At 42.4% G+C, this 17,257-nt stretch overlaps 3 protein-coding genes across 5 annotated transcripts; 1 reads left to right on the top strand and 2 right to left on the bottom strand.

Moving 5' to 3' along the window:
* The first annotated feature begins 176 nt into the window (after nt 1-176).
* odf3l2a (outer dense fiber of sperm tails 3-like 2a) lies at nt 177-4,185 on the top strand. Its single transcript, XM_086127810.1, has 5 exons — nt 177-225; nt 615-725; nt 2,650-2,772; nt 2,837-2,978; nt 3,840-4,185. The coding sequence occupies exons 1-5, from the start codon at nt 177-179 to the stop codon at nt 4,183-4,185; spliced, it is 771 nt and encodes a 256-aa protein (XP_085983936.1).
* LOC147196598 (rab GTPase-activating protein 1-like) lies at nt 3,605-9,539 on the bottom strand. 3 transcript variants are annotated; one of them, XM_086126714.1, is made up of 10 exons: nt 9,288-9,539; nt 8,646-8,735; nt 8,378-8,488; nt 7,852-7,956; nt 7,471-7,554; nt 7,328-7,399; nt 6,443-6,718; nt 5,648-5,800; nt 4,333-4,413; nt 3,605-4,208 (listed from the first exon to the last, which is right to left on the bottom strand). In XM_086126714.1, the coding sequence occupies exons 1-9, from the start codon at nt 9,396-9,398 to the stop codon at nt 4,378-4,380; spliced, it is 1,038 nt and encodes a 345-aa protein (XP_085982840.1). In that variant the 5' UTR covers nt 9,399-9,539; the 3' UTR covers nt 3,605-4,208; nt 4,333-4,377. The 3 variants fall into 3 exon arrangements, with proteins under 3 accessions (XP_085982840.1, XP_085982841.1, XP_085982839.1); XM_086126715.1 differs by having other exon boundaries at nt 3,605-4,462; XM_086126713.1 differs by having other exon boundaries at nt 3,605-4,413.
* Nucleotides 9,540-11,802: 2,263 nt separating this feature from the next.
* On the bottom strand, nt 11,803-16,787 carry LOC147196597 (protein FAM163A-like). The gene is made up of 3 exons (XM_086127651.1): nt 16,445-16,787; nt 12,477-12,591; nt 11,803-12,175 (listed from the first exon to the last, which is right to left on the bottom strand). The coding sequence occupies exons 2-3, from the start codon at nt 12,567-12,569 to the stop codon at nt 11,858-11,860; spliced, it is 411 nt and encodes a 136-aa protein (XP_085983777.1). The 5' UTR covers nt 12,570-12,591; nt 16,445-16,787; the 3' UTR covers nt 11,803-11,857.
* Between the last annotated feature and the right edge of the window lie 470 nt (nt 16,788-17,257).

The raw sequence follows: 17,257 nt of genomic DNA, 5'->3' as shown, positions 1-17,257 counted from the left end.
CGTTGCGCAATTCTTTGAAAAGTCAAACACACGCTTAAATTGTGACTTTCAAAGACTTGGAGGTGGACAATAGCTTAGGTTATGTCATACCCATGCTGGTAAATAATTCAGCAATGGGGAGGTGGATGCTATAAAAGCAAGTTTCCCAAAGCAGAAGAAGAAGAAGTAGTGGTCAGATGGCGGAGGTGGCGAAGACACGGCCCCTAATCTCTGCCAAAGAGAGAGGTCAGTATATATGGAGTGACTCGACATGAGCTCAGCGTTTTAGTCTGCTAGCTTAATGCTGATGCTAAATAGCGTTATGTTGCATGACGATCAAAAAATGTGCAGCAAGGTAAGCAGATATAACAGTTATCACAGTCATGTGTTTTATCCTCTGCGAAGAGCGACTAAAATTAATGCTGTACTAATGAGCTGAGAGAGGAGTTGAGACATCCGAATGAACAATACTGTATATCCGTGTGTGTCTATTATACTGCCCCGGTTGGCCCTTTGAGCTTCTCTAAACTAGTGAATGCGCATGTCCAGTACTTTTTTTTATTTTGCACAACTTGTTGTTCAACATTAGCTAACACTTCGTGAGTTATATGTTAAATGAACATCATCTCGATCAGGACCGGGCCCAGGACGCTACGCTCTGCCGCCGACAGTGGGCTACATCAATCATGATGTCACCAAGCCCAGCAGCCCCGCTTACTCCTTCAGAACCCGCATGAGCAGTGCCAGTGAGTTCGGATAAAAAGTACCAACACGCACGTGTATGTGGGGGGTGGGTGTGACGTTTGTACGATGTTTAATGCCACTGTCAATTGAAGTTTACTGTCAGACCAAACATAAAAGAATTGCAGGCCGTGTATTTACAATAGAACACTGCTTTCCCTTAGCTGAATACTAACAAGCTACGTGAGACAGATCTGCCATTTTTATACTTTTTATTTTGATGGAAGCATATCCAAAATGTTCTTAAGGTACATGGGGAATTCTTTTTTTTTTTGTTTGTTTGTTTTTTTGAGGGGCGGTGAATTACAAGACACTGTTATTAAAACGCCCACATTTACAAGAGGTTTAACATGGGCAAAACGTTGGAAATTTCGCGGCGCACTGTGAAGAACACAACATGATGGGTCAAACACGCTTTTGACACGGAATCAACATTTAATAATAATAATACGTTTTATTTGAAAGCGCTTTTCATCACATTCAAAGACACTAGAGCTTAAAACACAACATTTGGTAATTTTGTCAGGAAGACACCTTATGAACTCTTAACGAGAAGATTTCACAAAGCTAGTGAAGTCTCTGAACACCATATATATATACAGTATATATACTGTGTATATATATATATAAATAAAAACTTGTGGAACCGGCATGGAATCAGCTTCCATGCCAAATCGCACACCCTCGAGAGCGCCAGCTATTTTGGGGATCACTTTGCCCTCCTCCACCAACCTCTGAGCCACGCACTGCTTTAGCTCAGCTTTTCTCGCATGTAAAGGCAGGTAGGTACCAAATAAATTAGCAATTAAAATTAGATCGGCTTTCGGACACAATTCTAATTTTTCAAGGGTTGAGTGCAGTGCAAATTCGTCTCAATCAAACATCTCGAAACAACCAAACCAAAGCCAACCAAAGCATTTAGGGAATGAAAACAATAAAAGTACTCACCAAGAGAATGAGATGAATATCCTGGACGAGCCCCCAAATTTATGTTACGCACCCGTCTAGGTGAGGTGCCAAACATAAAAGAAAAGGAAATTACCATCGGTCCCAAGGGTGTTATTAAAAAAACACAACAACAAAAAACACGGCCTGAGGTAACCGGTTTCATTGAACAAAAATTAGCCCAAAGGGCAAAAAGGTGCAAAAAGCGCTATTTGCGTTGTATTAAATAAAAAAAGTTCAGAAGAAAGGGTAAAAAAAAAAGTTTAGTTTTAGACTAGCTTCTTTACCCTAAAACTAATTCAGGAAACACGAACTTTCGAAGACGCTTGTTGAAGGGAGAGCGCAATCACTGCTGTCTGATACACTGCCGCTTCCTGTCACTCCACGTACGGTCTTGACGCTTGGCGCCGTTATTTGTTGGCCGATCAGAAAGGGCCGCCCCTGAGGCTCTGCAAAGATCCTACTTAAAACAGAAGAGCACTCATTCCCACATACAATTCTAGCGACAACAGCCACGATCACACGAACAAAACCAACAGAAGTACAAGTAATACGGTACATAATACGGCCAGGGGCCGTAACAAACGTCAAATATGAACCACATTATGTCACACTAATTGTCACGTTAACATGATCATTACGTACATTTCTGGGACATACTGTGACCAAAATTTGAGCAGTGTGGATTTTGTACTGTATAAAAACAAGTACTGTATTGTACATTTCCAAAAAGTTTAATGTCATTCTAATGTAATTTCCAACTGAAAATATGAAAGATGTCAAATCATTCTTATGTTTAACATAATGGAAACTTTTTAACGTTTAAGACATATCAGAAAGCAGGACAGAAGATAACACACGCATCCCAAAAGCACCATGCGTCACTCAATTTATGAACATTTTATGATATTTTTCAAGTTTGATTTCACATCATTGTCAAATATGCATTAAATATACATTTCCGATACCAATTTTAATTTATAGTGATCTCTGTGGACTCCAGCCCAGGACCAAGATACCATGTCGGTGCTAACGTGACCCGCTTTGGCCGAATGAACACACCTTCTTACTCCATGTTGGGCCGCGGAAAGCGAATTGGTAACCGAGGTAAACATACGAAAATGTCAGACAATAGTTAGTGCATCAATAAGTAACACCTTTTTCATCATAGATAACAAATTCCAGACTCCGGGACCAGGAGCCTACAGCCCAGAGAAGGTTCCACCTCTCAACGCTGAGCGCCGACCGCCAGCCTATACGATCGGATCCCGCACACGCTATCGCTCTGTGGATCCCGTACCAGCACCCAACAGGTGAGGGCAATTTCGTGCTTGATTTTATTATTTGGGAAAACGAAATCGCATTTCTGAACAGAGCCAGCAAACTTTCAAAAAGGATTTTCATTTTTTTTTGGTCGACATGGATAACATTAGAAGACCGACAAAAATGTCTCGAAAAGCCATACCCGAAAAGACAGGAATTCCACCATTTTAGTTTGTGAAGTGGCCATTTTATGCTAAATTGCATGCAACCACTTTAAAAAAAAGTGAACCGGAAGCCAGTTTTACTTAACATGAAATTTGGTGAATCAGAAGCAGACCCACAAAAAAGTCTCAAGAGGTCATACCTGAAACAAAACAGGAAGTCCGCCATTTTGTTTATAAAGAGACTATTTTAGATTCAGTTGCACGCAACAAGATTTAAAAAAAAAAAAACATGCGCCGACAAAGCTAGTTTCAGTTAACAACATGAAATGTGGTCTATGTGCCTGTTATGAACAGACCCACAAAAAAAGTCTCAAGAGGCCTCAAAATCACGGGAAGTCTGCCATTTTGGTATGAAGAACAGACTTATACAGTATATGAATGAAGTTATAATGAACATGTCCCAGAGATTTCTTTAACAAATTTGAAGCAAATATACAAGACGTGGAAAATGCAAAATTGTGAAGTATTTTTACTTTTGTCATTGCATCTGGTTGGAACACAGCAGTGAAATTGGGTTTGTTGTCATGAAAAAAAAAGTATGTTTTTCCAAATATTGTCACTTTCTCTACAAATAGTATATTTAAAAAAAATCAAATATAAAAAAATGAATAATGTTTGATTATTATTTTTTGTGTATTCTGGACATTTTGTGTATTTCTGAATGGATACATTGTTGTTGTTGAACAGTTACACGCTCCCCAAGCTGTTGGGCAATCAGGTCCCCAACAAGCCATCCGGCGTCAGCTACAGCATGTCGGCCCGCCGGAAGGTGGGCGGCCCCTCAGTGGACCTGGCCCAGAGCCCCGGGCCTGGCAGGTACAACAGCACCAATCCGGACGTCTACCTCCGACGCCAGCCCTCCTTCTCCATGCAGAGCCGGACCAAAAGGCCCACGTACTCCTCGGCCACCCCGGGCCCGGCTGCCTACCGCCCAGAGCGTTCTGGGGTGCACCTTGGCAGGGCGCCGTCTTTCACCATGGGGATCCGTCACTCAGAGTTTGTCACACCACTTGTGCTGGACGTTGTCCACTGACCAGTCAGTGTCTGAGAACAGCACTGTAAAACAAAGCTAGCTTGGTTGTTTTAAGGACTAACTGACAAACAAATACGCCACGCCGACATTTTGCGATGTCACAATTATGTTGTTTGTATTGCTTTCATGGATTGAAGAATAGCTTACCTCTTATGGGGGGGGGGGTCAATGTTTTGGGAAGGGCTCCGCCGCTTAAAAATGGCAATTTTGCGACGTCTTGGTGGATGTCTGACGAGTCACGTGGGATTCGTCAAAAATACTTGTCGTGGAAAAATGACTTCATCATGTACAACAAACACACACCAAGTACAGTGGGAAAGGAGATGTTTGTCGAATTTCAATTTTTTACCAATTCATGAAAAATAAAGAATACAGAAAGACAAATGCAAAAACTCTTGTTTAAAAAAAAGATATTTTATTTGTTTTGCTGTCTCAATTGTTTCATTTTGATAAAGATTTTTTTTAACTAAAAAAACACTTGTTTCAAGAATTTTACATTTTTAAAAACAATTTTCCCCCGATCTAATTAAAAAAAGATTTTCTTTTGTTTTATTTATTTATTTTTTGCATGTCTACTTTGTCCAAGGTCATCAGTAAGGAGGATAAAGGCAAAGACAGAAAAATGATTCACTTGCAAAAACAAAACATTGTCCTTGTCTTTAATTTTCTCCGAAGATTTTTTTGTTTGAAAAAAATAACATTAAAAAATGGTTCCCTTTTTAGTTTTTTTAAAGGTTGCAAAAAATTATTTTTTATGTACCCATTTTTTTGTTATTTTGTTTAGAAAACAAAAAAATACCATCCACCCATCCATTATGTGAAATGCTTCCCCTCACGAGCGTCGTTGGCGTGCTAGAACCTATTCCAGCTGACTTTGAGCAGTAGGCGGGGGACACCCTCAACTGGTTGCCAGTCAATCACAGGGCACATTGAGAAAAACACCCATTCGCTCTCACAGTCACACCTCGGAACAATTTCATACATTCAATCAACCTGCCATGCGTGTTTTTGGAATGTGGGTGGAGACTGGAGCTACTCGTGGGAAACCCACGCAGCTACCGGGAGAACATGCAAACTCCACGCAGGAAGGCCGCAGCCGGAATCGAACCCTGTGCCTCTGCACTGTGATGTGGACGTGCTCCCGAGTTGATCACCGTGCTGCCCACGAAAAATACTTGTCTAATTGAATTATCTTTTCATATACATATTTAAAAAATATTTATCTATAGCTCTATCTATATATCTATCTCTATATATTATATATATATATATTTATTTAATTTTTTTTTTCATAAAACATGATAGTTCAAAATCCAATGGTGGAAAAAAGCTACCGTTCAAGCTAACGAGGGTCCGCTGTATTCGGAGAAGTTTCTGCTGCTCCTTATCGCCCTCTAGCGTCCATCCTGAGTAAAACATGCGGATTTATCCGGTATTTATCCGGTGTGGGCGCGCGTCACACCTGTTCTCGGCTGTCTTTGTGAGGCCACGACAGCTTCCATCCAGTCGGGCCTCCGTCGGTGGACGTGCGCAGCGAAGTGAAGGCCTTGCTGATCCAGTTGTTCTTGGCATCCTGGAGGTCGTGGGCCAGGATTCCCCTCTCGTGCTCCAGCTCCTGCAACGACACAACACCGTGTGAATGACGGGAAGCCCCGAAAATTTACAGATAATATAAATGACTGGTGGCAGTGTCAAACGGGCTAGGAATACTGCATCCGTGACTAAAAAAAAAAAAAAAAATGACAGATATCAAAATTTTCCTGTTGGGTGGCCTTGGACACCCCAAGCCACCGTGTAACTCTGCCTCTGGAATGTACCATCATGAAGTCTATGAAGGGGGTCTGTGGATGGCTCCATTTGACTTGCATGAAATTATAGACAACTTTTTAAAATTTGTTTTGTCGGAAATGCACGTTATTCTCATACGTTCTAATTTATTTTCTCGTACCGGTACAACTTTTCTGCTTGAAGACGATGAGCGTATTGTATTTTTTCTTGTTTATTGGAATATTTCCCGTCACATTTTGACTTCGAAACTCTTCTCAAAAGATTTCATGTTAGTTGTCACATTCCAAAATTTTCTGGTAAAATTTAGAGTTTGTCCTCACGTTCTGGGTTTTGTTTTCACATGACCAAATTTCTTCATATCTGGAGTGTCAAAAGATTTTCTTTTCGGTCTTAAAATTCCAATGTCACGATTGAAACAGCGTTATTTTAAATATCGGATTTTAATTTTTTCTTCAGATAAAAGGTCTACCTGGATCTTGCAGTTGGCCTCCACCACCTGTAATTTCGTCTGAGCCAGCTCCTTCTCCAACTGCCTGATCTGAGCCTTGAGGGAGGCCCTCTCCTGGTTCTCCCGCCTCAGTTCCGCCTCGGTGGGACCCGAGTGTTGCTGTTCCCATCCCGGCGCCACCGCTGCACCGCGGTCATGCGGGGGCGAAGTCGGCGCGTCGGACCGGAGATCCGACGCTTCGCCTTCTTGGTATTCCGCCATGTGATGAGAACAACGTGGACAGGCCTTCACTGCACTCTGCAATCGACAAAAAAAGGTTAAAATGAAAATTTGCCAAGTAACGACGAAAAAAAGTTTTTGGCAAAATCACAATGAAAAAATGTTTTAAGTCAGTAATAATAATATAAATAAATCAAGTCTCACTGTGTGGATTCATTTATTTCATTTTTGTCATGTTTTATTATTTTTCATATTTTTTCTCGTAACATGACTGACTTTCTCGCAGCATTTTACTTTTTCGCAAAATTAAGATTTTTTTTTAAATCCGTTTTCCCCTACAGTTTTTTTCCCCTCACATTAGAACTTTATTTCTGTGACATTAACAATTGCTTCTTGTAAACGTTTCTCGAAATGTCATTATTTGTTTCTCACGATACTGTGTTGTTGTTTTTTTGTGACAATAAGATTGCTTTTGTCGTGTCAATGTAGCAAAACCACTTTTTGGGGGAAGAATGTGACTTTCGACTCAAAATATTTCAATTTTACTCCCATAACATTATGCTTTTTTATCTCGCACGGTAAGCCTATTTCTGACAGCATGACACCTTTTTTCTTGTAAATTACAATTTATTCTTGTCGTGACTATCCTGAAAATTTCTTTTTATTTCTCGTGTGCTGAAATGTCACCTTGAGCGAGCGCACCTCTTGCGCGTGCGCGTCCTGTTGCCTCTCCAGACGAATCGTCAGCTGAGAGCAGATCTAAACCGATGGGAGAGCATCAACGTCATGTGACTTATGACATCATCAACGCGCGCCTTCTGGCAACATACCTGCTTGTAGTCCCCGATGATGCCTGACGACCGCTTCACTTCTTGCTCGGCCCGCTCCAGCTCCCGTCGCAACACTTCCTTTAACTTTTAATAAGGGGGTGGGGGGGAGGGGTTAGATAGTCAAGGTTTGTATCTCCATAATTATTCTTATTATTAATTGGCTGTGAATGAAGTTTGGCGTGAACACTCCCACAGTGGCGCAGACCGCCCACCCAAATGTAAAAAAAAAAAAAAATCGAACACGGGGACAATTTGCAATCCATTGCACATTTTTGAATGAGCTGTCGCATGCAAGAAAATTAACATGACGACATCATTGCGGGGACCTCGGTGGCTAAAGTTTGGACGTCCTCCCTGACATCAAGAGTGCGCGGCACCCACCATGGATGCCTCTTCATCTTTCCCTTGCTTCTCCTCCTCAGTGGCCTGCAGTTGACGTCGGGTCAGCAAAAGGTCACTGGTGAGCTTCTCAACGCTGTCCTCCGCCTGGCAACATCACGACGACGTCAGATGAACAACATTAGAACATGTTTCATAAAATGTTTATGCACTTTGATGCGTCTACTTGGATGAACCAGACCGTGACGGGGAATCCACAAGAACTGGACCACGACGTAGCAAGGGAACATTGTGTTTTCTTTCATTCTTCTAAATTTTTCAGGAAAAACATTCAAACATTTCTCAATAAATGTAATTTAATGACAAAAACGTTATGGGACGAGTTATGTTCTGTTGTTCTTTCATGTACCACCAGAGAGACACCTGCGCACCACCAGTTGTTTCGTAACACACTTTGAGAATCACTTTACTACTGCACTTTATCTTAATTTTTTTTTAAAAATCACGAAATTATGACAAAATTGGACATTATCTGCAACAAAAACAAAAAAACGGAACAAGGTCCTACCTTGTCCAGGGCACTCCTGAGGGCTACTTTGCTAGTGATGAGCCTGTGGGCCAGGTTGTCATTCTCCTGTTCCAGGCGGAGGCTGGTCTGCTGAAGACGGCGGTTCTCCATCTGCGGCCGATCCAAACGCAACAAGCAGTCGTCGTCAACAGCACGCGCCAGCACCGAAAAATACAAACAAAGGCGCATATGCTTTCTAGATGCACAGATATTTTGGGGGTTTATCTTAAATATGTCCGTTTCCGAGGGGAATTTGGTGCTTGCCCACCTGGCATTTATTGAGGGGGTCTTCCTCGTCCGCCTCGTCCATCAGTTGAAGGCGGCTTTCTCTCAGTTTGGCTTTCTTTGTTGGGACCGCCTGACGGAGAAACAGTCGACAATTTTTAAGGCGCGCACCCCCTTTCACACACCAAAAAGGGGGGGGGGGTTGTAATTGTGGAGTTGTCGCACCTTTCCTCCCTTATCATACTAAAAATAAATAAAAAAAGTTGAGATGGCGCACCCCCTTTTCATCAACGCAACACATACAAAATGTCATTTTTGGCTGGCTTAATTTTGGCAAAAAAGCAATGTAATTGTTATGTAGGTGCACCCCTTCTGCCCCACACACTCTAAAAAGGGGGGAAGTTATGTAATTGTCAACCTTAGCGCACCCCCTCTCCCACACAAACCCAAAAAGGCGAGCAACAGTATCCTTGTTAAAGCGGCGCACCGCTGCTCAATTATCACATCCTAAAAAGTTGAATAAAAACAATGTTGTTTTGGCGCACCCCTTCTCTCTTTTTCACAATAATGGGAAAAAAAACAATTTCATTGTTGACTCAGACAACCAAAAAGGGGAGAAAGCGGCGTTATTGTTGAGTTGGCACACCTCTCGGTCGTCTTATTCTAAAAAGCTCTGTATCCTTACCGCGAAGTGGGGTCCCGTTTCGGCCACCAGGCAGGCCAGGATCTCCTCCTCGGTCATTTGCTCCACCAGCTGAGTGTCGCAGGACAACGTTACCGACACCTCTTGCATCATTTTGACCCCAAAGGCCGCCCTCTGGAAAGCGAAGGAACCAGGTTCAAATCCCTCGGGTCGGTCAACCCCAAAGCGGCGGCGGTGGCGAAAGAAAACCAGGTGGAACGCGCTTGACGCTCGAATGAATGAAGCAGGCGGCAAAGTGGGAACAGGTTCCACCGGGTTGGGTTCGGAGGCCAAACGGAGGAAGGAGTCGCGCGGCCGCCAGCACTCCTTCTTCTTCCAGTCCCTCGTTTCCTTCTGGCACAGAATCCGACAGAACCTGCAAGACGTCTCCGCCAGGAAAGCAGTCACGCAATAATAACAACATGATGAAGATGAGGAAGAGGAGGATGAGGATCCTTCCTCGGGCTATCGAAAGTAGCATTATTATGCTAATGGCATCCCAGCGCGCCAAACTGGTTGAGCGAGGTAAAGCGAAAGAGAAATACCAAAACATTAATTGGGGAAACACGCCCTTGTTTTGATTTAGACCGAATGTTTTGTTAGATCGCTTCCTTGGTACTTCAAGTTGAAATATAGAACTTTAGTTTTTTTTGTTTTTGTTTTTTTTAATTCAAAACTAAAGTAGAATTGTGTTCCAAATACCACTTATACTTTGTATGTTATTAAAAAAAAAAGTGAGTATCGTATGCTTGTGCAGGAGTTTTTTGCCTCACTCAAATTATCCTCAAATGAGGGTAGTTCGAGCGTGGGGTTTTTTTTCTCCCCCTCTCCCTCCCTTGTTTCTTTCTGACTTTCGGGTTGAGTGAACGCTGGCGCGTTTTGGCTGCCGCTGCTCAACCCGTATTGTTTTGTGTTTTTTGTTATTGTAAAGTGTCCTTGGGTGTCTTGAAAGGCGCTTATAAATAAAATCTATTATTATTATTATTATTATTATTATCGCAACACAGTTTTGAGTCCGGCACTAATTCCGATATTGCGCAAAAAAAAAAAAAAAAATCTGATCAACACTTTATCGACTGATCACTTTAAAAATGTATAATGCGAAAAGAAAATCCTAGCCCTAATTTGAAACCATAAAGGAATTCTTAATTTTGCACCTGAACCCTCGCATCAAACACCACGGCGACGTCAACGTGTTGGTGCACAACTCCCTCCTTTCAAGCATCTGGGGTGCGCGGGTGCGTCAGCCGGACTCTTTCCCACTTTCGCACCCGGGCAGTTCTTTGAGGTTACATGAATCGTCATCCTACACCCAAGCGCCGTATCAAGAAACGTTTACTGGAGGAGCTTGACGGGTTGAAGATGTCACCTGCCGCGCCGCTGTCTTGTTTGTCGTTCAGAGAATCATCCGTTGTGACGTCGGCGATTTCAAAGTGACCGGCAACCGTCAGCTACTCTGTGACTTTAGATAAAAAATGACAGTTACAGCTGGAGATTGTGTTGAATTAACGAGAATGAAGCTCCAGAATTCCATTCTTGATTGATGTTGATCTTTTGAACTCCTGTTCTCTCGACTTGTATTCCAGCCCAATAAAGAGCATTTACAAAAGTCTGGTTTTCAAGTCACAGTCCGACTTTATTTGACCGAAACGCACAAAACGCACGCACAGACAACAGTCACACGTGTAAAATACAGATGTGTCGCTATAGGTCCGGGTATTTACTGTGCTTGTGGCGTGACACGATACATTCTTTATATATTTAACAGTACATATTTAAAAATCAAATCGGACGTCATTGTGGATGTAAAAAGGAAGCAGTCCCAGCATGGAAGACGTCACTTGCACGCGAAGACAAATACTCACAGCAGATGCCGTTTCAGTTTTTTGTAGGACAAAAAACAATAGTCAGCATAATTTTAGGTATAAAATCTTTCCGTGTAGGAAAACAGTTAGCCCTCGATTTTATACGCGTGTATGTTATGTCTCAGTGAACACGAGCAAGGTGTGGTGGGTAAACTCCACTGAGGTCCGGAGGGGGTCTCAAAATAGTTCACTTCACGAAATAACTGATGAAATATCAGTTCAGATATTTACGTCACATGGTATTTAAATTTTTTAAAAATGTATGCGATAAAGAAGAGCTGAAAAATGGTAATGTTTTAAAAAAAAATTTCTTTCAAGTCGACACTGAATAGTTGCGTTCATTTTAAAATGTGTGTATGAGTGTCTTAATTTTTGTTCGTTATATAAAAGCCCGAACAAAGGCCGTTTAGTTGCACAATGTTCATTTAAGTTAATTAACCCCCCCCTACAAAAAAAGAATGTGAATAGGGTACAAAAAAAATATTTATTTTTGTTACTTTCTCAGGGGAAATAAATGTATGTAAATAGAATAGGAATGGGGGGGGTGGTATGAAATAAAGCAACTGCAATTTGAACAGGATGCTAAAAACATTTTGGTGCGATGCTGATCTTACCACTCCAGGATGCGTTCCCCCCCCCCCCCCCCCCCAAGAGTCCAAAACCAGATCCCTGTATGTTCATGTGGGCTGGTACCGAGCAGTTCAAAGGTCACACCTGGGTGCTGTAGGGCCTTGGTGGGGACGCCGGGCACATGTAGACCAACGGTAGCGGGGTCTCGTAGTACGTATGGAAGCCCAAACGCTCGCCCCCGTTGAGCACTTGCGGGGCGGCGCGGCGGGTGTACGGCGAGCAGGCGCGGCACGGGGGGGCGACGTCCAGCTGGCCCAAAGAGACGGGCGCGATGGCGGCCCCGTCATTGGCCAGCGCGTCGCACGTGTCGCACGGGAAGTGGGAGAGCGGGGCGGACGGCGGCGCCGGCGCTGGGTCGGCATCTGTTTCCGCCTCGTTCTTCTTACAGCAGTAATACTGCAGAGGACACAGGACGGTTGGCCAAATTGAATTGACGCTTTTGTCCCCTAAATTATTTTGGGTGGCTTTTTTCTTTTTTTGTACAGGGGATTTTTAATTTTGGGGGGCTTGGGCAAACCTTTTGTCTTTTTTATATACTGACAAAATTAGGATTCTTTGTGTCATAACACGGTGTCTTTTTCACAAAACCTTATTTTCGAACATTCCACATTAAAAAAAAAAATCCAACTTTATATTCAGAAAATTGTGGCTATCGACCCAAAATTGGACGTCTTAACGACAACATTTTTATATTTACCTGTAGTCGGCAGTAACAGAGGACGGCGATGATGCACAGTAGTATCACTCCGGCAAGAATTCCTCCCGCTATCACAATCGTTCCCGCTGACATTCGACCAGATCTCCATCAAACCCTGCGCACCACAGAACAATTTTTTTATAACTTATAAAAATACGTCTGGAAGACGGCAGGTGGATTTACATTCGTGACGGCTAACAAAGACACTTTAAACAGTATACCGTCCCCTCCAAAAGTATTGGAACGATAGCAAGATCACTTCTGTTATTCTTTTATCAAGAAGACGTTTCGGTTTCTTTTGAAAGCGTTTTATTTCATTTACAACCTCCCCCCCAACCCACCCCCCAATTTTAGTTTGAGTTATTTCGTTATCTTAACCTAGGTCTGTATCTGTGTGCAGGTATCTCCTCTATGACATCAGTCTAATCAATTATAAAGAGGCTAGTCTGCGCTAAAAGCGATAGTGTGCCTCCTCCTCGTCCTCTTCTTTTTGTGCGGCAAGATAAGAGCTCAAACGATGCAGTAATTATGAAGCCGCTGTGATGTATTCCACCAACACTAAAGGACTGGAGAAATTAGCTGCTCTGGATAACATGCAACAGAATCAGGGCATGACAAACAACAGAGTCTATAGTGCATGGAGGAAAAAAAAAAATCTGCCCCCCCCAGTCCTCTTAAAAGCCTTTTTTTTTTTTTTTTTTGCAATCTAACAAAAAAACAACAACCCAAAAACAAGACCAAGATAAATCATTAAAAAACCCTATCCAAGTTTAAATATGACCTAATTGCCAGCACAATTCAAGTTTTTCTTAAATCTCTTTGACAGCAACAATAAACAGCTAAGATCATTCGGTGATGCTGCTAAGTTCATCATTAACTGAACACATTCAAACTCATGTTAAATGGGAGACAGCACACACTCGCCGCCATTTTAAGTGCCTCTGGTTAACCTCAAATAAACTTCAGCAGTTCAAATAGGGGTTTTTTTTGGTGACATTTTTTAAGCAGAAGCCTGGAGATGTTAGGCACATCCTCTGTGCACTCTGGCGTAACTTCATGATCTCAGTGTTTATTTTTACTTTCGCTCTTCAGAAGATTTCACTTTTGGTCACTTGAGTTGCACAAGTTTTAGGTCACAATAATGGTGGGAAATGTTTTGAAACAATCAATCTCGTCCCCCCCCCCCCTTTTTTTTTTTTACTTCACCAAAACCTAATATTTGAACAGGGGTGTGGAGAATTTGATATCCGGTCTACATGACCAATTTTAACAAATTAGCGAGGTGATTATGCTTATTTTGCCCCTGGTGATGAACGTCTCTGGTGTGGTGAGTGTCGATGATGTCACCCTGTTGGAATTGTGGAGGTGAAGAGATTTCACGCTCCTCGTCGACTACACTATTTTTAGCTTGCCACTCCGTAGAGGTGTCATCGTTTTTTTCATTAGCTCTCTCGGTGAGAAACACACACACACACGCGCGCGTGCGCACACAGTACAATATTTGACATTTGAATAGCTATTTGAGGAGGATGATGTGAGGCAGGCGTGCTTTTGCATGGGTATACAGCGGTGATGCAGTAGCTTGTCACCGTCGTCTGGTTGCCAAGCAACCGGCTGAGCAGCAGAAAACGCACTTGAAAGAGCTCAGTGAAAGGTGCCCCACACAGGCTGAAAAGTCACTTTTGTGAAAGAGAAATACGTCACATACATGCAACTAAGTAAGGTTAGTTACTGTAACTAACAAAGTAAGGATAGCTCGCGAACAAACTAATCACCTAATTGTGACCAACTAAAAGGAGTGAGGCAACAAATACCGGTAGTAACAAATAAGTTTAGCTCGACAGCTATCAAATTAGACGTGTGGTTTAAACTAAGTAAGGCTAGGTAGCGAACAAACTAGCTAACTGAACCAGACATCAAGTTTTAATGAACTAACTTATTAACTCTATTGTAATATAAAACAAGCCAATTGATTTGAACTAATGTTACTTAGTTGATTAACATCTGTTTTACGACGATGAGAAGAAAGGAGCGTTAGCGCGGAGCGCCGATGCGGATGTGGAACTGGGAGTCGCGGCTTGGAATTGAAGTGGATTTACATGGGACAGGAGATTTGAGCCAATCTCTTTTTCGTCAATGGACGCTACAGCTTCGTGTTTGCTTTCAAAACCTAGCTTGTAGCAGACGTGTGCACATTTTCAGCATGACGTCTCTGATCCACTGGTGAAAGGACACTTTGATCCTCTCCTCTTTCATCTATAACTGCTTCAGACAACAAAGTGTATGCAGAAAAGTGGTGAAGATTGCACGACTGTCTGTGTCCTATGTGTTGTGTTGTGTTATTTTTGTTATTTTGACTTCAAAATGGCGCCGCGTGAGTGGCTGCCTTTCCAGCAGCTCCTATATTTTGTTGTTCTACTTCTTCCTTTCATAACTTTGCTGCTGTGAATCGGGAATTTCTCCATTGCGAGACTAATAAAGGGTTTCTTATCTTATCTTTCAATACTAGGTAACTAACAAACTAGCCATCTCGTTAGCTAAGAAATGCGATTTGCTAACAAACGAGGAATTTGGTGTGAACTAAGTACGGCTAGGGTAGCTAATAAAGTAGCCGTCTAGTTTTAACTAACTAAAGCTGGTGAGCTAATGAACTATATACTTCAGCTAACCAACTAACAATTTAGTTGTTCCTAAGAAAAGCTTGTGAGCTATCAAACTAGCCATCTAGTTTTAGCTAACTGAATGTTAGGGTAACAAATTAGCAATTTGGTTTGAACAAAGTAACGCTAGCTAGCTAACGACCCATTTATTTGTAACTAATAAGTACCGTTAGCTAATAAATACTGGTAGGCAATGTTTTAAACATCCATCCATCTGAACCGCCTATCCTCACTTAAGCTTGTATATTATTTTTAAAGAAGTATTTGGTAGATTTGCAGCTTCCATATGAAAAATGAACAATGCTTCACATCTCTCTACTTCTGAATAAAAGATGATAAACTGAGAATATATGACATTTATACGGTATATATTCTTCTTCTACGGAGGGCGAGAGGATCTCTCTATTCTGAAATCATGACAGGACACCAGCAAGCAGGAAATCAGGGCTGCCTGCTTTGCAATTTTAAAGCCCCACAGACCTCAATTATTCACGTAGCGTTCCCGCCGACAATATTTTTCCATCAGGGGGCCAATTTAGACAGAACAAGAAGAAGATGACAACGAAAAAGGTGAAATTGTGGCTGCTAGAAAAGTGTGGATGATTCTGAAAGCAGTGGACAATGAAGGCCACGTGCTCGGTGAGTGGTTAGTGCTTCTCCCTCACAGCTGAGGCTGTGGGTTTGAATCTCCGCTGTCTTGTAGCAAGTTTGTTCTATATGCTATCCGTCCATCTTCTTCCACTTACCCGGTGTTGGGTCGTGGGGGTAACAGTTTACACCACCAACCCTGAGGCTGAGGAGTGTGATCACTGTAGTTTGAAATACACTCTGAGGTGCCCCTCCTTGAAAACAGCTAACATTTGCAAAAACAATTACAGGACTCTTGATAAGGTAAACACTCAGTGGGACAGATTAAAGAAGAGAATGCAATGAATGTCTTCCTCTTTACTCGGCAACTATATGACATGTTTTGAAATCGCATTTCGTTAAATTCCCCCCTTAATCAAAAATTTTAACCCATTCTCCGAAGTCTACTCCACTAAATTATTTATCTTATGCTTTTCTATACTGAAACGTTGTTTTTTTTTTAATGAAGAATGATATGTAGCACATCATGAATAAAATAAATATCATCCACTTAGATGTTACTTTTCAGTAAAAATGAAAGACGGCAGCTAAGCACAGTTGCAAATCTGATGACGGACAAATGGTAAAACGTGCCCATTAAAATGAAGTTAAGTGCACGTTACGTCACTGATTGGCCTCGTTCCGCAGCTCAACTGGATGCGCAAAAACTCTTGTTCTTACCTTTTTCACGCAAAATCTCTGCAACCTGTTTCTTCTCGCAAGATCGCTCCACACGAACCAGATGCATCACGTCATTGCCCGTCCGCACGACATCATCGACTTCTCCTCTGCTTCAGTGCCAAGAGACGGCGAGGACCTCTGGAAAACCTCGGGGAGTCTGGCGGGAGACGAGGCGTCGGCAGGCCGGCTGAGAGTGGCTCCTCCTCGGCATGGCTTCGTCTTCGCGGCCCGCTCCCTGGCGGTGGTAGTGGTCGGACTGGTGGACGCGCTGTCACTTATTCCTGGTGGTCCCGGCGGGGCGGAGTTAGGAGGAACCTGCTGGAACAAAAAGAGTGACGTTGAGCAGCTGGAGGGTTCCTTTAACACTGGCAGACCAGATTGGTGGTTATCGTTTCAATCATTCAAACGGTTGATAATACAAAACATACACCCGCATAAATATGACCAATGTTTTATCCGATCCAGGGAAATAGCACTATCAAAACAACGATGCCACTTTAATCCTCATGAGGCAGCAATTAGTTAATCAGTTGGGATGAAGTTAATAGGCGTCGGGTTGGATGGGGGGGGTAGCACCTGATGAGAGATCGACTGGTTATACAAAGTAAATCGATGTATCCATAAAGATATACATTTACACACACGTTTATACATTTCGTGCTCACTTTTTATTTTGATAATACTGACATTCTCCATTAACCAAAAACTTTCTTCACCTGATTTCGCAAACCAAAGACCTTCAAGGATATACACACGGTACAGGCAAAACTGTTGCTCTCGTTCTGATAAACAAAAGAGAGACCCACAATGAAT

Source organism: Hippocampus guttulatus, chromosome 13 (assembly GCF_054856545.1).
Source record: "Hippocampus guttulatus isolate MCC_2025c chromosome 13, RoL_Hgut_1.0, whole genome shotgun sequence".
In the NCBI taxonomy this organism is placed as follows: domain Eukaryota; kingdom Metazoa; phylum Chordata; class Actinopteri; order Syngnathiformes; family Syngnathidae; genus Hippocampus; species Hippocampus guttulatus.
This window is presented reverse-complemented; position numbering and strand designations above follow the sequence as displayed.